Raw genomic sequence first — 20,027 nt, 5'->3', positions numbered from 1 at the left:
CTGACCACTTGATGGTTGCAGGGAGACAGCAGATGTTTGCCGGCGAAATCAAACGCGGAGACGATGTGACAATGATCTCAGCCGATGAATTGAAAGCATTCGAAAAGGCAGTAATTGATTGTCTTGAAGTAAACTGGGTTGGAGCCTCCTCCTCAGCAGAACAACTGCAACCATTTCATGGTTCAGGAACTTAGCCTTTTTTCAGTAAAAAGGCAGTTTTGCTCAAGGTTAAATGCTTTTGCCAGACAGTCATTAGTGTGCAGCAAGCGAAAGCCGCACTGAGAGAGAGAGCGTCTCCTTGATTTTTCTGAGATATCGCCCAAAAAGACAATTTGTTCTCAGGAGCCAGAAGGCTGAGTCTATTATCAGAGCCTGGGTGTTAGTCTATTTCAACTCACTGACTAATTAGCACGAAATACTAAAAAAAGGCTTGAGCTGTATAACTGTAACAAAATTGAAATGCTTCAGAAATAATAGCGCATCATTTTGTATTTTGGTTTTTGATTTGTGTTTGGGTCTTGGACCCTCGCTTCAGCACTACTTCACCTGGATCATCGTTAGACAAGAAATATCAGTGAAATTAGGATTTCTTTTGACTAATGTGTCTTCAGAATGTGACAACAACTGCTGTATTTCTGCAATACTTATTACCCACTGTAAACGTACGCTTTCTTTAACAATTCTAATAAATGTCATAGAAACAAGCTACACACAAACAGCACTTTCAGATGTAAACATGCTTCCTTCAATTAGAGCTTCAATTTGCTGAGGTGTTAAATGCATCTTAATATGAGCAAAACCAACAAGCTCGGGGTGAAACACATCTCGTGACGTCGCTCCGCAACATCTCTAACTGGTGAGGAAGGAAAACAAAAAGTTCCTTTTGACTTTGTTGCTAGGCAGAGAAAATTATTTTAACAGAAACAACGATCTAAGAATATTGTCATTGTTCAATTTGGATATGCATTTATAACAGTGGCAAGAAGAAGAAAAAACCCCCAACCATAACGTTCCCTTTACATGGCAGAAACCTCCGACAGACCCGGGTTCCAGGCTCCAGGTGGGTGGTGGAAGAGATACAGGAAGAGAGAACATGCAGGCCACATGTAGCACGTTTACAGGTTTCCTCTGTCCACTCTTGCTCTTTGTTGGAGCCTGAAAAAACGACCTTGTTAGTCTATTTTCAAATGGCACCCTGGGAGAAATATGCAGCGTTGATTGTGCTGTTAATACACACCTCTGTGTGCCTACATTGATACCCAGATTCATTGTCATCACAATCGAGCCGCGGTGCGGCTCTTTGCTCCTAGATTCTGCTGCGATGCACTGTAGAATAAACACAATGATTAACCTTGAGGGAAGGGCTGCCTGCTCCTCCATCAAATATCCACCTGCCTTAAATGTCGGATGGTAAACCAGGAAGTGCTCACATATATTTCCGCCATGCTGTGAGAGTCTTTTCATGTATGACATCATAGGCTGTCCACTCGCATCACATCAGGAGCCACTCCCAACTTTAATTCCAGCCCGCCATCTGGGGATAAGCTGCAGTGTTTTGTCTGCATTGCTGAGCAGGTGACGGAACTCCTGACAGGCCTCCATTTGATTAAAAATGAATGACTTTATGGAGGGACAAGAGCAGGAAATCCACGTCCCGGTTCCTATCTGGGCCTCAAACCCAGTGTTATTCGATTCCGTTGAGAGCAAATTGTAGTTCGTCCTGATGAGGGCTAAGCGAGTCTTTAATTCTGCTACTGAAATTGATGCCCCCAAAACACGGCAGCAGTGCTTCACATCAAAGTTAAAGCAAGCATGAAATGCATTTATAAAGAAGAGTTGAACACTGAGAGAGCGGATCCAACAAAAAAACAAAACAAAACAAGCATTTGTCTTATGAGGTCCTACAGCTAACGACCATATGAAACGCCCCCCTGTCATTTATATGTAGACGTTAATAGCGTCTTGCTTTTTTGCTTTTTTTTTTACATGTCTGTGCCTAACATAACTTAATAGGTGACAGGTCAGGGTGGCAGATGCAGAGCACACTTTGTTCACATGTTCTATTTGTCTGCAGTGGAAACCTGAGCACGTCTGCCTGCAAACCCTGTAATGACCAGTAGGGGCGCTAACGGTTGGAACAATAGACGGCTGGAACACACCGCCCATTCCAATGGTGGTTGTATTGTTTCAAGGCCATGCCGCATTGATAATGAACAAGTTTTCCTCTCTTATCTGAGTGGTGCATGAGATGCACTTTAGTTGAACACTTGAAAACTTGTAGCAGCATTTTATCTATCCTGATTTCCTGGAGGGCGTCTGAAAGTGAGTGTGCCACCTGCACAAATCTGCCTTTTGCCACTCTTTTGCACGCTCAGCCCTGAACACACTCGGCACTCTGACTGATGGTGGCACTGATCAGTTGCTCATTTCAGCATCTCCTTTACTGCCTGAGAACAAACTCGCCGCAGCTGTAATTTGCACACCCAGTCCCAGCCGCACAGGGTTCACCGCACACCGGTTCTTATTCATCTATTTATTCTTTTTTGTCCTTGGACAAAACAGAAAGAAACAAGACAGAATTCATTTTGCTTTCTTTGGAAGGAATCATCAATGCAAAACGATAAGAAAATTGCCCTCCAGTCTGGAGAATGAAATAATTCATGAATTATTTCACCCTCGCTGCAGAGATTTGCGTTTGGTCAGGCTATACGACTGAGCCTTCCATGGACCTTTTGATGCACCATTATTAGCGGTACTGTGCGGCTGAGGAATACAAATTTTCATTTAGTAGGTTAATCCAAATAGTCTTTTTCTTCCCCGACTGCCTCTCTGGGGCTCAGTTGGGCATTTAGTCATTTCTGCTGTAATTATCACTCTGCCATTGGCCTGAACAGAAGTAGATTCTCTTAAATCCTACTCAGCATGGAGAGGATTATGAGTCAGAAGCAGAGTGCATATATGTTCTGACTTTTGAGAATCTTTCTGGTTTGTAAATGAAAGAAGCCTCTGTGAGTATAATTCAAAATGATCATGAAGATGGAAGAAATAAATAGATTCATCAAACAAAATACCGACCGTGGTAACCACTGTAACAACATTTCTGATTGCTGCTGCCATGGTGAGGAGGCTTAGCAGCAGTTTGGTGCAACTATTCAATATGTTTGGAACACAGATGGTGAAAGGGTTAATGAAGCAACACTTAGAGGATATCCACAAGTGCAAATCAGAGTACATTTACTGGCACAGCTTTAAGATACATTATCGTGATACATCTAAAGCTGGTCACACCATTGCAGAGAGACTTTGCATCCAAAACAATCACAGTGGCTGAAGTCAAGAATCATCAGGCTTGTCTCCTTAAGCAGGAAAAAAATCTCCAAATGTTATGATTGGCCTTGGCTGCAGCCAGCTGTGGTTGCTGTCGTGTTCTTGCTGACTTCTGCACCTGGAAATCTGCCTCTCTGGAGCTGAGAGCAGGTGACAGATCTGACCACTGAAGACTGCATAAAACTGCCTTTGGATGCATTTGAATGCTTTTGTTTCTTGTCATTTTCTATTTTGGGTGCAGTTTTGCAGCAGAGTATCACCCTACAAACCACTTGTGTCAGCAAATATTACCAGTAAATCCGTTCCACTGGCACCAGTAACACTGGTAAAGGTTTAAAGTGCAGACATGGTTACAACACAATTGTGTATAGATTTTATATGTTATAAATTCATCTGATTTGTCAAAATAAAACAATGAGATGGATTCAGATTAAATTAGAAGAGACATCCACATTAAATAAATGTTTGTCGATGTTAAAATGATTGCCACTGCCAGTCCACATTTTTGGATATTTGCTTTATAGTTTACAGTAAATACATGAACATTATTGCAGACGCAATGGTTCCATGGATCAAAATGAATAGTTAATATCAAAGACCAGTCATTCAGAAGGGTATTGCTTGTGCGTGGCTGTGCGTGAACCCGCAAAGTTAAAAAAAAAAAAAAAAAAAGCCTCTGTGAATCGCCACCATGTGTCCCGCGTGCTGCCGCTCCCGCCGCCGCGCCGCTCTGCCGCCGCCGCCGCGCCGCGCCGCGTTCTCACTTCAGTCTCATCCTGCCGCCCAGCTGGACGCAGAACAGCAGACAGAACACATCAGAAAATTACCGAGCACCGACAACCAGCGCCTAAATATTTCACCAGACCTTTATTTTATTCAGAAACCTCCGCTGAGGGTTTATTCCGCAAAAGACTGACGGCGCTGGCGGGACTGAAAGTGCGGAGGTGCGGAGCGCAGTGTACGGGCTCCTCCGGCAGCGAGCACCGCTCCCGCGGAGGAGTAGCGGCCGGTGGGTGAGCAGCCTCTCAGAAGACGGGAGTTTTTGGACGTTTCTGCGAGAAGATTGTCAGCAGTTTCAAGAGAACAACTTAACGGTGTCGATGCGGGGAGCTGCGGGGCTGGAGGAGTGAGGAGATGCTCGGAGTATCATGGATATCCGAGAAGGGATAAGCATCATTAAAGAGCACAGGGGAAGCACTCAGGTGAACAGAAAAGAGCTTTTATTGATTTTCTACAGTCCTGTTTTTGTTATTATTCTCGCAGGTTGGAATGTTTTAACTTCCATCTTTAATGTTGAACACAAGTTTTTCTTTCACTGAATTATTAGACCTCGTAGTCGTTGCTGTAGATTTTCCTCATATTTCTCCGCACACAGTCCCCATCCCATCCCAGCACTGCAGGAACCCGGAACACTTTATATCTCCATCGCTTCATCAATAATCTTTATAGGCGAAATAAATGATTGAATGAAAAGATGCCGCTGCACATACCAGTTTCCAGCTTACCCATCCTGACATTTTTTGTCTGTCTTTATGTCTGAGGACACATGTCCTCTCATGTCCACCCCCCCCCCCCGATTCAGAGAGTCAGCCTCCGTCAGTGATCAACAGGGGACGGGACCCGAGTCCGGTCTCATCAGCTCTTCCACTCCTTGATTGCGGTGCGCCTGATTGCCTGCTCAGACTGTCTGTGGTCCTTTGGCGCGGGGCTCCTGTGGAAATAGTTATCCACGGGAAATCAAGTGGCCCATGTGTCTGAGCGGGAGACGCGGGGGCATTGTGACTCGGCTGTTGGAGAAATTAGAGTGGGTGGGTTATTTCACCCGCGGTTTGAGCCTTTTGGTGTGCAGGATTTCTGCTCCCGCTGCATGTATGAGCCTGCAACAGTCTATTATCAGTGACACCACTTCTTGTCCTTCCGTGCACTCACAAACTGCCATCTTTAATATCTCATTGGTTAGAGTAGCAGAGGTACTACACATCTCCTTGGGGAAGTGTACTTATGGCTGGACACGTTTCCGATGATGCCACCGAGTGAAAAAGAGCAGGGTTGCGGACCATGAAGTTCACAGCACCTCGCTGAGCGACGCCCGATCCGCAGGAGAGGCGGAGGAAGAGGAGGCCGCAACAAGGAGGGCGTCGTGCGTGTGAGGACGGGTGCATTGAGATTGTCAGTGCGGTTTTAGAACTCTTGAGATGATAGCGGGGATCCGCAGTTACAGATAACCTCACTGAAACTTCACACCGGGTGTTTGATCGGACTCAGACCAAGACGTTGATCCTTTTCTTTCCATGTTAGAAATGTTTACTGTTTTATTCAAAGCTCGATTTGGACCCGGCTGAAGTAGCTCAGCGAGTCCCAGTCGTGTATAATGAAAGATTCGCTTTCCCGCAGTTCAAACAAAACTAAACACCCTGCAAAGATGACAGAAGGAGAGCTATTCTGGACATACTCGCCAGGTGCAGAGAAGATAGAGATGCTAACTACAGGAGATAGATAGCGAGCTGGATCTGGACACATCGGACTGGCTCAGTGGTTCTGAACAAGGTCAGATAGGTCATCAGCTTGGCCCCTTGGAGCCTGACAGAAGGTGAGGGTCACCATGCAGGAAGGGGGACATTCGCACACATTCCTGGTGCTAGCATCAATGGAGCACTTGCATTGTCCGTACATAAAATAACACAAAGAAACAGATGATCTCGATTTACAAAATAACATCAGCAGAAAACAAAAGAAAGTCTGTCGACATCTGTGTGTTTTTATACCTACTGGACACATCAAGGGTTTATAACCGTCAGGTTGTACGTCTGAAGGGGTCAGACTGACAGATCTCTGGATGTGTCCTTTGCAGTGGTCACAGTGCAAAGCCTGACAGGCTTATAACCAATGAGCACAACCCCTCAAAACATTCCTGAATGGTTTTGTCTGGTGGCAGCAGTTGTTGGTTACTCAGGTGATAAACAGTGGGGATTTTTTCCTGGTAGCTGTGATAATGGTAAATGGGGATCCAAACAATTCCCTGTTTGTTCTGTGAAAGCAAAATGAATCTAGCGCAGCTCACTGCAAGCGTGGCATTGTTTTCTGTTTTCATGTGCAAAAATGGGGAAGAAAACGACTTCAGGAGCCCCCACGTAAAGCTTTTTTTTGTACCCTTTGACTATCAGCCCCGAATCTGTCAAGATGTTAGACACAAGCCGCTGCCTTTTAAGGGTATTAAGTGACAGATGTTGGAAATGGAATCCAAAATTAGCAGTAAAAGCGTACGCGCTGGAATGATCAGCTAGCATCTGCTGAAAGACAAATCCACGACTGCAGGCGCCCCGAATGAGTGATTCCCCTCAAAATGTGACGGTATTTATCAATTACTGCATCGCTTCTTTCTTTGGGTTTGCACCCCCAACCTGCGCAGCTGAGTGGAGGAGAGCGTAAAGTGTGCGAAACACCTGACGGCGTTTTGATGTGAAGCGTCTCTGCTCATTACGCCGAGTGTGGAGCGTGCGCACGTGCAGAGGAGCGCTTTTAACATGCAAACTTTGTCTCTAGGGGGATCGGTTGGTGCAGGGCCCCCTGGTGCGGTCTGGAGGAACCAAGAAGCTGGCATGCGTCGTGTCGCGCCTGTGGGTTGTGTGCTTAGATGAAAACACTATTAGTCTCTTTGTCTTGTGCCACTGTTTGAAGCAGAATCTTGGCTGTGGAATATGTTGGCACTTCCTTGACTCCTGCAGGGTGCCATTTGTGAGGAAAAGTGAGGGAGAGAAAGGGGAAAAAATGGGTGACACACACGCCACAAGCCTTCAGCTCGAGAAAGTTTGGAGGCTTCTGTTGGTGTGTGCTGACAGGATAGCAGCGCCAATTTAGCAATGACAGTTTTGGGCTGTTAGGTAATGCCTCAGTTCAGTCGGAGTCGAAGAAGTATTTCTTTCCTTCAACATTTAAAATGATTCCATTCATGGCAATGTTTGAGGAAGTGGGGCAATATTTCGATTAAAAGAAACACGATATTTGGAAATGGGTAGAAATTGGTCAAATGAATGATTCCTCACTAACGCTAATGCTAAATCCTTTTGCAACCTCTGTTTGTGTCTTCACTTAAAAACCAGCAGAACATGAGCTAGCTAGCCCCCTGGCAGCTTTTACAATTGTCGCTGCTTGTTTACATTAGAATATCAGATTATCTGATATTATGTTGCTAGCCGGGCTCGAAACAGTTAAACATTCACGCTTCGGGAGATCTCAAAACGTACATAAGTAGAAACTGCTGCGTGTGCATAATGAGAACGGATCCGTGGGGGTTATAATTCACCAAATTTAGTCTTAAACCCAGTTTAAAGCACTATAAGGATTTGAATATATATGATTATTTTGTGTTACATTTTTGATTTGATAATTGAATTTTGAGTCTGATTCATCCTCTCGCAAATACTCATTTACTTAGGAAATGACGCTAAAATCGCCACTGCTGCGCCGCAAAGCAGCCCGCTGAATCCTCCATTCACGTGTGGGGCGATTCAAATTGTGCGGGATTAAGTCGAAATTTCACGTTTCCCCGCCGCTGTTCACAACTGGAGCACTGCCGGAAAATGAATTTGAGATGACTTGAGGCGCTCGGAGCCAAGAGAAGAACTTCCGGCAGACACTGACGGAGCTGGTGTCTTCAGATCGAGTGAAGTCACAGCACAGGTGATTAAAGATGCAGCATTTTCCTCGTCTCGTCTCGTTGCCGTGGAGTGTAGGAGTCTCATTCATGATTTAGAGCTCAGGGGCTACCAGCGTGTGTGTGGGGGGTTTGCTCAAGCATATTAGTGTGAATTTTATCTTCATCCGGGCCCTACCACAACTTCTGGAAGACCCTACTATTAAAACATTTTTTTATTTTTTTTTTGCGGCCCTGAAATATTGATGGCGGAGGAGAGACGGGGTGCGGGAGAGGGGGTGGAATCAGCCGTCACTGTCAGCGTCTATGGCTGACTGAACTACAATCTGCGATTTATCAGCTCCAGCTGGCGCTGTCAGAGGAGGGGAAGAAAAGAGGTGTCACTTTGACAACGCTGGATTCTAGAGGACGGCTTTGTCCTTACAAATGTGAGGCTTCCCTTCAACGCAGCTGCAATAACTTATATAAAAGCTTCGGTTTCGTGAGCTCACAGCCGGCCCTCTCCAAAAAGCTGGAGAAGAATCAGCTGAGGAACCTGATTTGTAGATCCACGAATAACAAAGCACTGTTTCAACTGAAATGACTTCTATATTTGCTTCCTGCTGTGCAATAATTATTGCATCAGGTCAACAGAGGCAGCCGTAGGATGAAGGAAACAGTCATTGTGACCACGACCTTTCTAAAAAACACCAGGGCCATTTGGAGCTGGTTTCTGACGCACGAGGTCTCACTCGGCCCTACTTTTCACCAGACACTTGTTGCATTCATGCGATTGCCACTATAGAACCTATATGAAAGCATCTCTTTGACAGCTTGCCTTGAGAACAGCTGCCCCTGTCAATAAACAAGTCATTTGCATCTGATGAGTGTGTCTCCATCGGTAGGGCGAGACCATTTCTTCTTTAAGAAGTTGCAAAGGGACCTACCTTCATACCGGTCCAAACATCAGTGGTGAGGGGTGGAACAGATGGATGGGGTGGATGTGATTTAGTGCAGGGGGTCATCAACCCAGACCCACTCGGCCCATAATCCAGCCTGGTCCTCTGTTCCACCAGGTAGACAACAAGTGTCAGCTTGAGGGTGGCAGATAAGAACAGGCCAAATTGATCCGCAAGGCCAGTGATGTGGAGTTGGGCTCTCTGAGAAAGGTGGAGAGAAGAATGTGGGCAAGCATTGCTGATGACACCCACCCACTCCAGGACGTACTGGTCACACAGGAGCATCTTCAGACAAAGGCTCATTCCTCCTAAATGCACCACGGAGCTCCACAAGGAATCGTTACTGCCTCTGGCATTACGGCTCCTCCCTCTGAGAGGTGAAAACAATACATGTACCTCACAGAATTTGCTCACTTTCCAACCTGGCATCGGTGGTTTGATGGGGGCGGCCAGTAGAAGCTCCGATCCGGAGCGTCAGTGTTGAGGCTCGATGGCGTTGTGCTTTCAACCGTTGCCTCTGCCTCGGACATGAAAGGGGTGGACTTGAAAGGGGAAGTTTGAAAGCCTCCCCTGTCATTAACTCTAATTTTACACAGCAAACAATTGAGAGAGTCAATTTGGGATGAAAGTGTGTCGTCGGCTTTTGTCGTCGCCACTTAAGTTCATGGGGGTAATTTGTTTTCATTTTTGAAATTTGAAGAGGAAATCAAATGCCGCCGCGGTCACGACTCCACTCGCCGTCATCTGAGCTTCCCGGGATCAAAGGGGGCCTTTCATCCACGCACTAACCCCGTCATCTCATGTCTGGTCCTCGCTGCGTAATAAGGATCAAGCGACCAGAAGATACCTGTTGAGAGCCTTGTCTCAACAGTTCTCACGCTCCGGTTCTGTCAAGAGGGGGGCTCTTGGCTTTGAAAAGGGCCGTCGACTCAGAGATCATATGATGGAACATATGGGCGCTTCAAACCTTTTTTCTACAAATGTTGAAGATGTTCCTCAAAATCTGGAGCTGTGGAATGTTGGAAAAATTCATTTTTTCTGTAGCTCTCCACGCGATAGCACCATATTCTAAGAATTGTATAACCTGATTTTTAATAATTTACGTGTTAGGTCCAATCTGTGACCACCCCCACCTGGATCTACTAGGCCACCTACAGTACCTCTGAACGGTCAGAAGTGAATTGCTCGTCCAGAGCGGAATAATTTATTCACAACAATTGTTTCCTCAAAGGAGCGAAGTCCAAAAATATCCAGGTGCGAGAGTGGGGATTTGAGCAGCTCTCTTTTATTATTAAAAGCCAACATTTGCTCATGACATTTGCATCCTAATAACTGCAAGATAAGTCAGAGCTAAGATGACACTCCAAAACCCAATGGCTATAATGAGATTTATGGCAAAAAAAAGTGCAGCCTTTCATGCTTCCCAACGAGGGATGGAAGCTGGAGCAGGGGAGCTGTTCTTAAATGTAGTTATATATCCAGTATTCTCTGTCATCCTGCAGAGATTAAAGGCACGCGCACGACGGAGGAGCTCCAAATGTGTCATCTTTCACCTCTCTCCTTTCTTCCACCGCGCGCTGCCTCCCTATTAATTTGCCACACTTATTTTTTTGGCCGTGCCGCTGGTGTGTGTTGACGGGAGACTCTTGTCATCAGTCTGTTAAATGTACCACGGCGCATCAGCCTGAGCAGAGACAATGGCTAATTTCCTCTCTGGCTACATAACGTAGCTCCTCGTTCACAGATGTTTATCCGGCGCTCTATCGGAACAGGACCCCGGCCAGCAGCAAATCGCTGGTGTTCAGTGTTGGGACCAGTAAACGCACCGCTGGGGGTGAGTGGAGGGACAGGAACATATGAAATCTTCCTCATCACGGAGTCAGCAGCGTGGCTGACTGTGCGTGTGCAGTCACCTGTTTATGTCAAACCTGGTATAACATTCAAGGCCCGATGATTTGGAGGACAGGTTGTTATTATGGGCTGCAGATGCTTTGACAGCCAGCTCAAGTTTGTTTTTTTCTCAGCAGGTTTGAGGAGATGCCAGCGATCCCTCGTACGCATGATCCTTCTATGCGATGTTAAGCACTCAAGCTCCACGGCTCTAGAGTGCTCTCCAAATGCTTTATTTTGACCAATCATCCTCCGTGTTTACGTGAGCCAGGTTTGCTTCTTGATTAGCACCACATATCGCTCCAGAAATATTACGCCGTCTGCCTCTAGCCGCTCCCTGCATTCTGAAAGTCATTGTTTCGTGGCATTAGCCTGGTGAACTATTTTGATTCCTCCCTCTGTTGAGCTGGTCTCGAGTGGTTCTGAATAACTAATGGGGCCGTCCTTCTTTTTCTTTGCCTTTGACAGAGCTGTGGATGTGGACAAAGCCAAGATTCTGTGCACCTGTGATTGGATGTAAGCTTGTATTGACCTGAGACCATTAAAAATGGAGTTGCTATGGAAATTCATACTGCTACTGTCATCGCTGGTGTGTGCGGCAGGTAAGCTCCCCACTGACACACACACAGGCACACACACCTCCACTCCAAATATGTACTTCTCATCTTGTTAGCAGTGGGGCTATGAATTGTTACCTTGGGGGCGGGGGAGGCTGAGGAGAGCAGCTCAACTCCAGCGTAAAATCCACAGTGGTGACGATGAAACAGGCTTCTTCTCCTGGACAGAAGCCGGCAACAATATTCAGAGGGCAACACCTTCAGGTGGGCAGTAAGGTGCCACCAGCAGCTTTATTTAAGGTTGCGTTCACAGTCCATACACAGCCGCCGGTGAATGGCCAATTTTTCCACTCGCCGCTCTGGCCATACGTGATGGTCTTTGTGATGCCTTCATGAAATCCACAAGTTAGTGGAAAGTTAGGGGGGAACAAAGGAACTCAAAAAAAAAAACCAGCCACATCTTACATTTCTGGGTAGGTGCACATCAGTTTAGAAGGTGATCTCTTTTTACGCCTTACACTTGTGGTCCCAGCCAGCTGCTCCTCAAAATTACCCGCTGCTCTTCAATATTTACGACAGCAGGAGAGGTGACATTTCTGATCAACTATTACCACTTCGCATTTATGACCAATCACACAATTGTTTTTAAACACCAGATGAGACGTAACTGCACTATTGGACCCATAACACATACAGCTGACATGAAGAATAGGATACAATCCAACGGCGGCCAGTGTTAGCCTGCAGTGTACACAGTGTCCATGCTAGGTTTTAGCAGCCTTCTTGTTATTCTAAAAAGTCTAAAAGCAACCAAACACACATTATGCAAATGGGGCTAGCCACCGTATCAACCCTGTGCTTCCAGAAGCCATTTCCAATAATACCATGTAATTTTCAAAATTGAAATTAGAAAAAAAAAGAAAGGAAAATACAATTAAAAAGAAATCTAGCGGTCTGTTTCTGAAACGTGTAGGAACCCTTTTTAAACAAGGAGCATGTTAGAATATGTGGCGAGTAAAGCTAATTAAGTCAAAATAAATTATCGTGATCATTCCTGCCATGGCTAAAAGTCTTATAATTGAACGGAAAAGTTCACCTTGATGTCTTTTCATCAACATTTTTTCAGAGCACATAGGATCTGTTCCTTTTTTCCTTTCAGCTTTGAATCTCCGGCTCAGACGGGCAATAATTAAGCCCGCCCTGCGTCTGTGAAAGGCGGTCTTTATCCAGCAGTTTATTGCACATTCGCTTAACGAGCCTCCAATTGTCGCCCTAATTGAGATCTCGCTGCTAGTGGCGCGGGGCTCTTGTCCTTCATCTCGCTTTTAACAGCAAACACCATTTTTTTTAAAATTCCCTTGTGAAATGTTCAGGATAAACTGGGACTTCTTCCAGCCCCTCTGAAGCTGAGAACAAGATGAACGAGGGCGCCGCTGCTTGCGCACAGTATGTTGAGCGGGAGCAATCTTTCATGTTGCTTTCCTCCAAATCAGCAGCCCCTCCTCACAGCTGGGACCTAAAATAATTAGCGAGCACGCACGCCGATTTGTGTCTTTGTGCGTCGTGGCTGTGTTTGTACGTCTTTGTGAGCTGGCCCGCACCAAAGCAGCAAACACCCATCGTGGTAACAATCACACACATCAGCGCGCGCCTGATGATGGATCAAGTGCACACATCTGGGCTGCAAGAACCCCCGACCCTGTGAAAGTGAATCCAGCTGAACGGCTGCAAATGGCGGCAACAAAACACGCCGCTGCCACCGAGAGAGGCAGAAGACACACCCGGGGTTCGGAGTCACGACAGAAAACGTGTCTAACAGAGGAGCAGAGGTCGAATCGTTTCTGAAAAGCATTGTGTTGCACAGGCGTTGCCTCACTCCCGAGGCGCACAGCCGCAGTAGGTATAACAAAGTAGCACCCGCGCATTAATATTCAATCTGCTGCTGCATTACACATGCCCTGCTACAGGACCGAGGATGGCGCAATAGAACAGCAGACCCGCGGAGCTACTGTGTTCGAGAAACGACACCATGAATGGTTTAGCGTGCCGATGTTCGCTGAAGGCAACGTGGCGTCCAGTTAGACTCTAACCAACCCCCTTTGAATCTCAAACTCTAACTGTTAGAGTTTGAGATTCAAAGGGGGTTGGTTCGAATGGGAAAGTTTGTGTTTGACAAACACAGATGTGTGAGGGAGAACACAAAGTGGGAAAAGGGAAGTCGTTCTTGCTTTGAGTTCATTAGAAGTTCTACCCCCCTGTCCCCCCTAAGGGTTTTAACTGCCTGGAGCAGGTGACACATACTGTGTGTGTGTGTGTGTGTGTGTGTGTGTGTGTGTGTGCGTGTGCGTGTGCGTGTGTGTGTGTGTGTGTTTGCTCCTGTACTTGCTACCTATTGAGTGCCAAATCTGCATTCTACAAACAAAGTGGGGACATTTTTGGGAAGTGAGGACATTCTAGATGGACTTCCCAAATTCTGACTGTTTGAGAAGGAAGACATGGTTTTATAGTTGAGCTTAGAAGGAGGTTAGAAGTTGGCGTTTGGGTTTAGCATTTAGTGGAAGGGTTAGGATTAGGGTAAGGGGCTGGGGAGTGTACTGTGTCTCTGAAAGTCCTCACAAAGATAGAAGTACAGGGTGGAATAATTGCTCAGTTAGCATTACGTAGTTTATCAGTTATGCAAAAGTCATTGTTTAAGAGAGCAGAAGTAAGGGTGTTTGTTGGTTGAGTTGAGATTTTATTCATTTACTTGAGAATTAAAGGTATTACGTAATGTGACATAATGTGATAATGTGACATCAAAAAACATATAAAATAAAAGTGCATGATTAACTCAGAACTTGTTTGATGAATCTAGCGTCTTTTTGTTAATTTAGCGCAATGGAAACTTCAGAAAGGAAACCTTTTTCTATTTCTCTCGTTAATAATTTTAAAGAATCGCTTCGTGCACAGCTGTAAACCATTAAAATGGCAAACAACTAATATAATATTTGGTATATTATACTTGGTGCTTGGATTTGATAGAAACTGTGTTTGAGAATGTGAACGTCCACCTTTGGAGACTAAACTCTGGTGGTGGTGAAGTCTGACGAGGCTAATGGAGCAGCAACAGAGACACTATTGGCAGTGGTCCGAACTTGTCTGGAGCCTCCACTGATCCATCTTCAGGCTGCACAAAAAGCATTTTTTTTAATTATATAAACTGGAAACTGGCCAATGCGTCCACCTGCTCTTCAGACCCCCTATTAGAGAAAGAACTGATTTTTAATTTGATTCAAAAATCAAAGAGCACTTCTGGACTTGTGTAAACAGGAGTCAAATGATCAGATGTTGAGAATCCTCTTGACTGCAGGAAGGCGGTGACGCCGCCTCACACCGGTGCACCGTTTCCATTACTTGGACATCCGTAACTGGTTTCCAGTCTTTCCTGGGGTGAGGACTTTAGGAGACTCGTGTACTCCAAGTTAGACTTGGTCTTGACTCCTGCAGTTCAGCACATCCACCTGTGGCTCATCAGGTTCAACAGCTCATGTGGGCGGTGGCGGGATTTGGTGTTCCGGATCAGTGGCTGAGGCTCCGCCCTCTGATCCAACTGCCTTTATCACAGCCACCCACCTACACTGAGGAACATTTGGCTTGTTTCCATCACCAATGTGTGAAATGAATAAAGCAAGCAGTTTCAGTCCCAGGGCACCATTTTAGCGCCTTTCTTCTAAAGCGGATATAAATGCAGATGAAGAGATTTTCCCGGACATCTTCCGAGTTCCCCAGACCTGCGTCTGAACCGCTCCTTATCCCCCCTTCCAGGGCGTCTTAGGTTGGGAGTTATTATTGACTTACCTCATTGATTCATCTGAACATGGCGCAGCCTTTTAAGAATGCTTAAGCAAAGATCTTATTGCATGTTTGAAGTTATGTGAAGACGTGAAACACTCTCCTGGGAAATTGCCTTGCGTGGCCGACCGGCTTCCTCCAGGAATGAAAGATCCTCCAATTAATGCACGCACAACGTAGCGATAATCACGCACGCAGGCTAATGACTGTATTCTTTGGGTATTTTCATGTTCCTGCGTTGTAAACACGTCAGTATCAATCAAAGAACCCTGTATGTTTTATATCTATCAGAATGAATGTTGCAGCCATACTAATTAATCGGCATTTTGCTTGATCAGCACAAAAATAACCCCCTTTTGATTGTTAACAGCTTTGTTCCGATTAAACTGCTTCTTATCGCAGATCTTTGCCAAAAGCCTAAAAATGAAACCGGTGCCGACGAAATCAGGTGTTATTATTGTTGGAAAACTCATCGTACATTTTTAAAGCATGATGAATGTTTCCATTAGCAACGAGCATAGCAGCAGGTAGGCAACAAATACCTCCCAACGCGAGTCGTGAAGCTAGTCATAGTACCGCTATTAGGTGACAAATAGGATTTTGTGAAGCAGTGTTCTCCCGAGTTAATGCAGACGTTCGATAACAATGAAAACAACCAGGAATAGCTTCAATGTTCCATTCCCACACATGCGGGCAATCAATCCTGTGCTTTCCCAGTTAAGGTAGCTTTGACTGCCCTGGAAACAAGGGTATTGAGTTTTACACGCGAAAGGATGGAACAAAGCGCGTTTGCATACAAAACCCCTGCAAGATTCCACATTTCAGCGCTCTGCCATTCGGTTTTAGGCCGAATATTTCCGGGCTTTGGTCCTAATTCTCCAGCGTCGGCGCCACGGTGTGTCTGATTTTCATCATTGGTGTGAACTTCTAGAACCAACCTTGCTGAGATGCACCCCCCCCCCCCGACCCCGACTCAAAGACCTGAAAGGTAAAGCTTATCAGCACAGGCAGAAAGGAAAGACGCTTAAAGCAGCAAGATTGTTTTTTATATTTTTATTGTCTGATACATAAAACCCTGAGCCGAAACGAATGGATTCGGGGCTGCGCGGACCACCGAAACCTCCCTCAGAGCCGACTCCCCCCACGCCTGTTTATTCATGCTGAGCTAAGCTGGACAAATTCATACGCTGTCAGCTACTATTGAATTTGAGATTAGTTTTTATTTCGGCCTCCTAAACGGCTCCCGCGACCGCCACTCCTGCCGCCCCCGGGGAGTCTCGCGCTGTCTGAGGGGCCCGCCTATCGCCACCTGGCAGCAGGTGGGAGATAAGAGCCAGGGCGTTCCTTATTTTATCTGAACGGCCTCCCTCTGAATGTCCTCCGTCTCCGTCTCGTGTCATTGTGCTGTGACTTCCTGTTAGGACTCCGCATCAGCACGCGTTCCTGACAGAGTGCTTTTTCATACTTTGGCTTTCCCTGGCCTCTGACTTTGGCGCTAACTCGGTTATCTGGCTGCAGCACATCGTCGTGGTTTTATATTTCTGCTGCTTTGCTAGTTTTCCCTGCTCGCATCTGAGCGGCCCAGTCGAGTCGCAAAAATGAAATTCCACCTGGGGAAATAAGAGTGAAAAAAAAAGAAACAAACAATCTCTCAATGTCTCCAATCTGTGAAACTCCAGTGAAGCTTTTCAGCATTTGATTACGAAGAGGAAGCTGAGCGGAATACCGCTCCGCCTTCTCAAACCGTAGCTTAGGTTCGTTCTCGTTAGGCCACTGTGGAAATTTCCCAGAAATTGCGTCAGGTTAAGCCGGGGCCCTGAGGCGAGCGCTCCCAGCTCAACCTCCTCTCATTATTCTGACACTTGTTCAGGATCGTCACAACATTCGTTCAAGAGCAGGTCAGCTGAGTAGAACTGAGAAAAACCAAAACAGCCGAACGCCCCACATTCCACTTTATTATTCTGAATGTCTTTGCGCCTTTAAATTGCTGCCATTTAAAGGTCTTATTGAAGAAAACATTAATGTTTTTAAGACCTTTTTCAGGGCGATAAAAGTGTTGCGATCAATGTTTCAACAGTGTGCTATCGGCCACAGCAGCATTCTCGAACGCAGCCTCGTTCACTCGGCGTCCAAGGTCCCCTGAACAGGTGCCTCACGGCTTTGTCCTTAAATTCAAAACCACCTCGGGGGTCGGTCTTCTAGCTTCACACATGAACCCCTTCACCATTGTTTCGTGATTCTCATTATGTGTATGTGTGCATTATTTTTTGATAGTGTGCAGCTGCCACGACGTTATCGAATGGTTATTGTGTTACTTTTAGCAATGTGCACGATTTCCCAATTTAGCCCGGTTTTCTGCACAAACCATAGCCATTCCTGGGAATATGTGCTGTATCCGTGATGAAGAGAGGCAGCGCCAATGTGGAGGTACTGACCCTCTCAGCATGTACTGTAGCGCATGAAAAATAAACTTACGATTCAGCTCGGTTGAGGATTCAAAAAGGCTGCTCTAAATTTCAACTTGCTTGCGAATACGTTAATTGCCATCATTTATTACCGGTAGCTCTTGTGTCTGTTCGGTCCCAGGTGTCCACTGACCCTGGGTGTCCTAACCCATCACATCAACACGCCTATCCAATTAGAGCCTTTTACATGAAGACCTTCACCCCGACCGTCAGCCGTCATTATGACTTCCAACACTTTATTACATTATAAGTGCTCCAGCGGCTTTTTTAACCATTAGAGATCAGTTATGCTGTATATTTGATCTCCTACACTGAAATGTGTGCATAAATAAATGCTTTTTAATAGTAAATTATTTTTGCTTAGCATCCGTATCACCCTGCCTGTTTCTTTAAATTAAATCACCAGTTTACTGGAACTGGTGATGTACAAGAACATATTAGGTGTGAATCAGCACCAGTACTGCTGACTGGATGTGTTGTGACCAGCATTTATTCTGATATTTTGGATGAATATTCACATTTAAAACACCTTCTGAAAAAGGGAGCAGAACTATCTCGCCCTGGATCACAACCGGCAGCACCAACCCCCCTGCAATAAAAGGGCATTTTATAAATGAGGGCATGTTGCTGTTTTGGCATTTAAGCGAAAGCTTTACTGGATTACATCTGTCTGAAGGTCTCCAACCTCATTACGCTCATAACGTGAACTTGAATTTTACACGGAAAACGTCGATAATCTGGTGCAAACACAGATCTGTGCTGCTCTGCTGACCTTCCAGAACTTCCCGTCTAATGTGGCCTCTCCTTTCAGGAAGTGCAGTCCAGTTGGGGCCCGTGTTCACCAAACAGCCCGGCAGCGTGGTGTTTCCTCTCCAACATGGCGAGAATCGCAAAGAGGTGGTGTTCAGCTGCGAGGCCCAGGGACACCCACCCCCCTTCTACAGGTAACTGTGGCTGAGGATGATGCTGCTGCTGCTGCTGCTGCTGATGATGATGATGATGAAGGTCGCGCTGGTATCGCACCTGATTTGGAGGATTTAACTGGATGCTAAACATCAATAAAACCAATTCAGCTCCTGCTTGTTGGCCTCAATTTTGCCCTGAGAGGTTCAGCGGTCCCTTGGCACATGTAGTTAGATGCAAATTGATGCCTCCGTGGCTAAAACGATGACAAATGAACACTAATGACAAATGATGATTTGCTGTTAAAGCTGGTCGCAGAAGATGATGAAGCTCAGACTCAACAAACGGGGTCGCTGACGATGGCTGTCGCACGCCCCCTCTCCTAATTAAATGCAAATGGGAAAAACCAAGCATTTAACGCATAACAGGTTGAACCAGTGTGTGGAAGCGTGTGGCTGTAAATGTAGCTGGAAGATTCTAGGTAAAAATCGAAATAGCTGTGGCAAATTCAATCAGTGTGATCAACGGAGACGCTTAATTAGCATCCTGGCGCTACGCCGCTGTCTGGAAAATCCTACTTTTGAAAATAAAAACATTCTAAGAGATCAAATCTGCAAGTTCCAAGAGCCTTCTTGGCTCTATATCAGATCAAATATTGCTCTAATTAGATCCTGATCTAAAGATGCTCATAGGTATGCTGCTGCATGTCACCGTGGGAATATCGCTTAAAAAAAGATGAAGGAATAAAACATGTCTGATTATAATCATGGCCGTGCGATTAATCTGAAACCAAATTTAGATTTGAAAGATTGCCTCTACAAAAACTGTAACCAAGGGGGTGGGGGACTGAAATGTATGCCTTAAGAACCTAAATCATGTTACTATTTGTTTGAGAGACAACTAATCAAAGCTGGACCCCCCTCCCAAGCGGCATTTTATATGAAGTCTGAAACAATTTGACTCTTATGTGTTTAGATATACTCTTTCAAACGTGCCACGAGTCTATTTGTGGGATAAATATATGCTAAAGTAAGCGAGGGCGGCATCTCCATCTGGGGGATGCTCTGAACTTCAGGTCACTAATCTGAGTTTCAGAGACGAGCCCCGTCCAGCTGAATGTCTCCCCGCTGATGTGCGCGGAGGCAGAGCCGTCTGCGGGTGCCAAGGACACTTTAATTTGTTTAAGACTCCTTGGCGCCCGCTGCCACATAAAGACCCCACTTCAATTTATCGCCATGGTCACTTGATTTGTCTCATCTGGAGCTCTTGGATCCATCTCAGCCGTTGGCCACGTCCCTCTAATCAGTCAATTTGCGCCGGCAGCGCTGCTCGTCTGTGTATGCACCTTCCTCTCTCAAACAATGGCTCCCTCTTCCTCCTCAGAATACTTTACATAGAATAGGAGATGGAAAGAAGAAAATCCGAAGTTGCTGTTTTGGTTTTTCCCCCCCAGATGTGTGAA

At 45.8% G+C, this 20,027-nt stretch overlaps 1 protein-coding gene and 1 long non-coding RNA gene across 3 annotated transcripts in view; one reads left to right on the top strand and one right to left on the bottom strand.

Moving 5' to 3' along the window:
• Positions 1 to 4,042: 4,042 nt before the first annotated feature.
• The window catches only part of cntn3a.1 (contactin 3a, tandem duplicate 1), a 54,201-nt gene continuing 38,216 nt past the window's right edge, over positions 4,043 to 20,027 (top strand). For both annotated transcript variants that reach the window (XM_029834209.1, XM_029834208.1), the window contains exons 1-3: positions 4,043 to 4,529; positions 11,278 to 11,411; positions 18,474 to 18,606. In XM_029834209.1, the coding sequence (XP_029690069.1) occupies positions 11,357 to 11,411; positions 18,474 to 18,606 (188 nt within the window). In that variant the 5' untranslated portion in view covers positions 4,043 to 4,529; positions 11,278 to 11,356. The remainder of the gene's footprint in view (positions 4,530 to 11,277; positions 11,412 to 18,473; positions 18,607 to 20,027) is intronic.
• Positions 8,687 to 9,435, bottom strand: LOC115249231 (uncharacterized). The gene is made up of 4 exons (XR_003887926.1): positions 9,342 to 9,435; positions 9,188 to 9,289; positions 8,908 to 9,120; positions 8,687 to 8,815 (listed from the first exon to the last, which is right to left on the bottom strand). It is a non-coding gene; the product is annotated as an uncharacterized lncRNA (long non-coding RNA).

The sequence above is a fragment of the Takifugu rubripes genome, chromosome 3 (genome assembly GCF_901000725.2).
Source record: "Takifugu rubripes chromosome 3, fTakRub1.2, whole genome shotgun sequence".
In the NCBI taxonomy this organism is placed as follows: domain Eukaryota; kingdom Metazoa; phylum Chordata; class Actinopteri; order Tetraodontiformes; family Tetraodontidae; genus Takifugu; species Takifugu rubripes.
The sequence above is the reverse complement of the archived record's forward strand: the minus strand, read 5'-3'. Positions and strand labels throughout refer to the sequence as shown.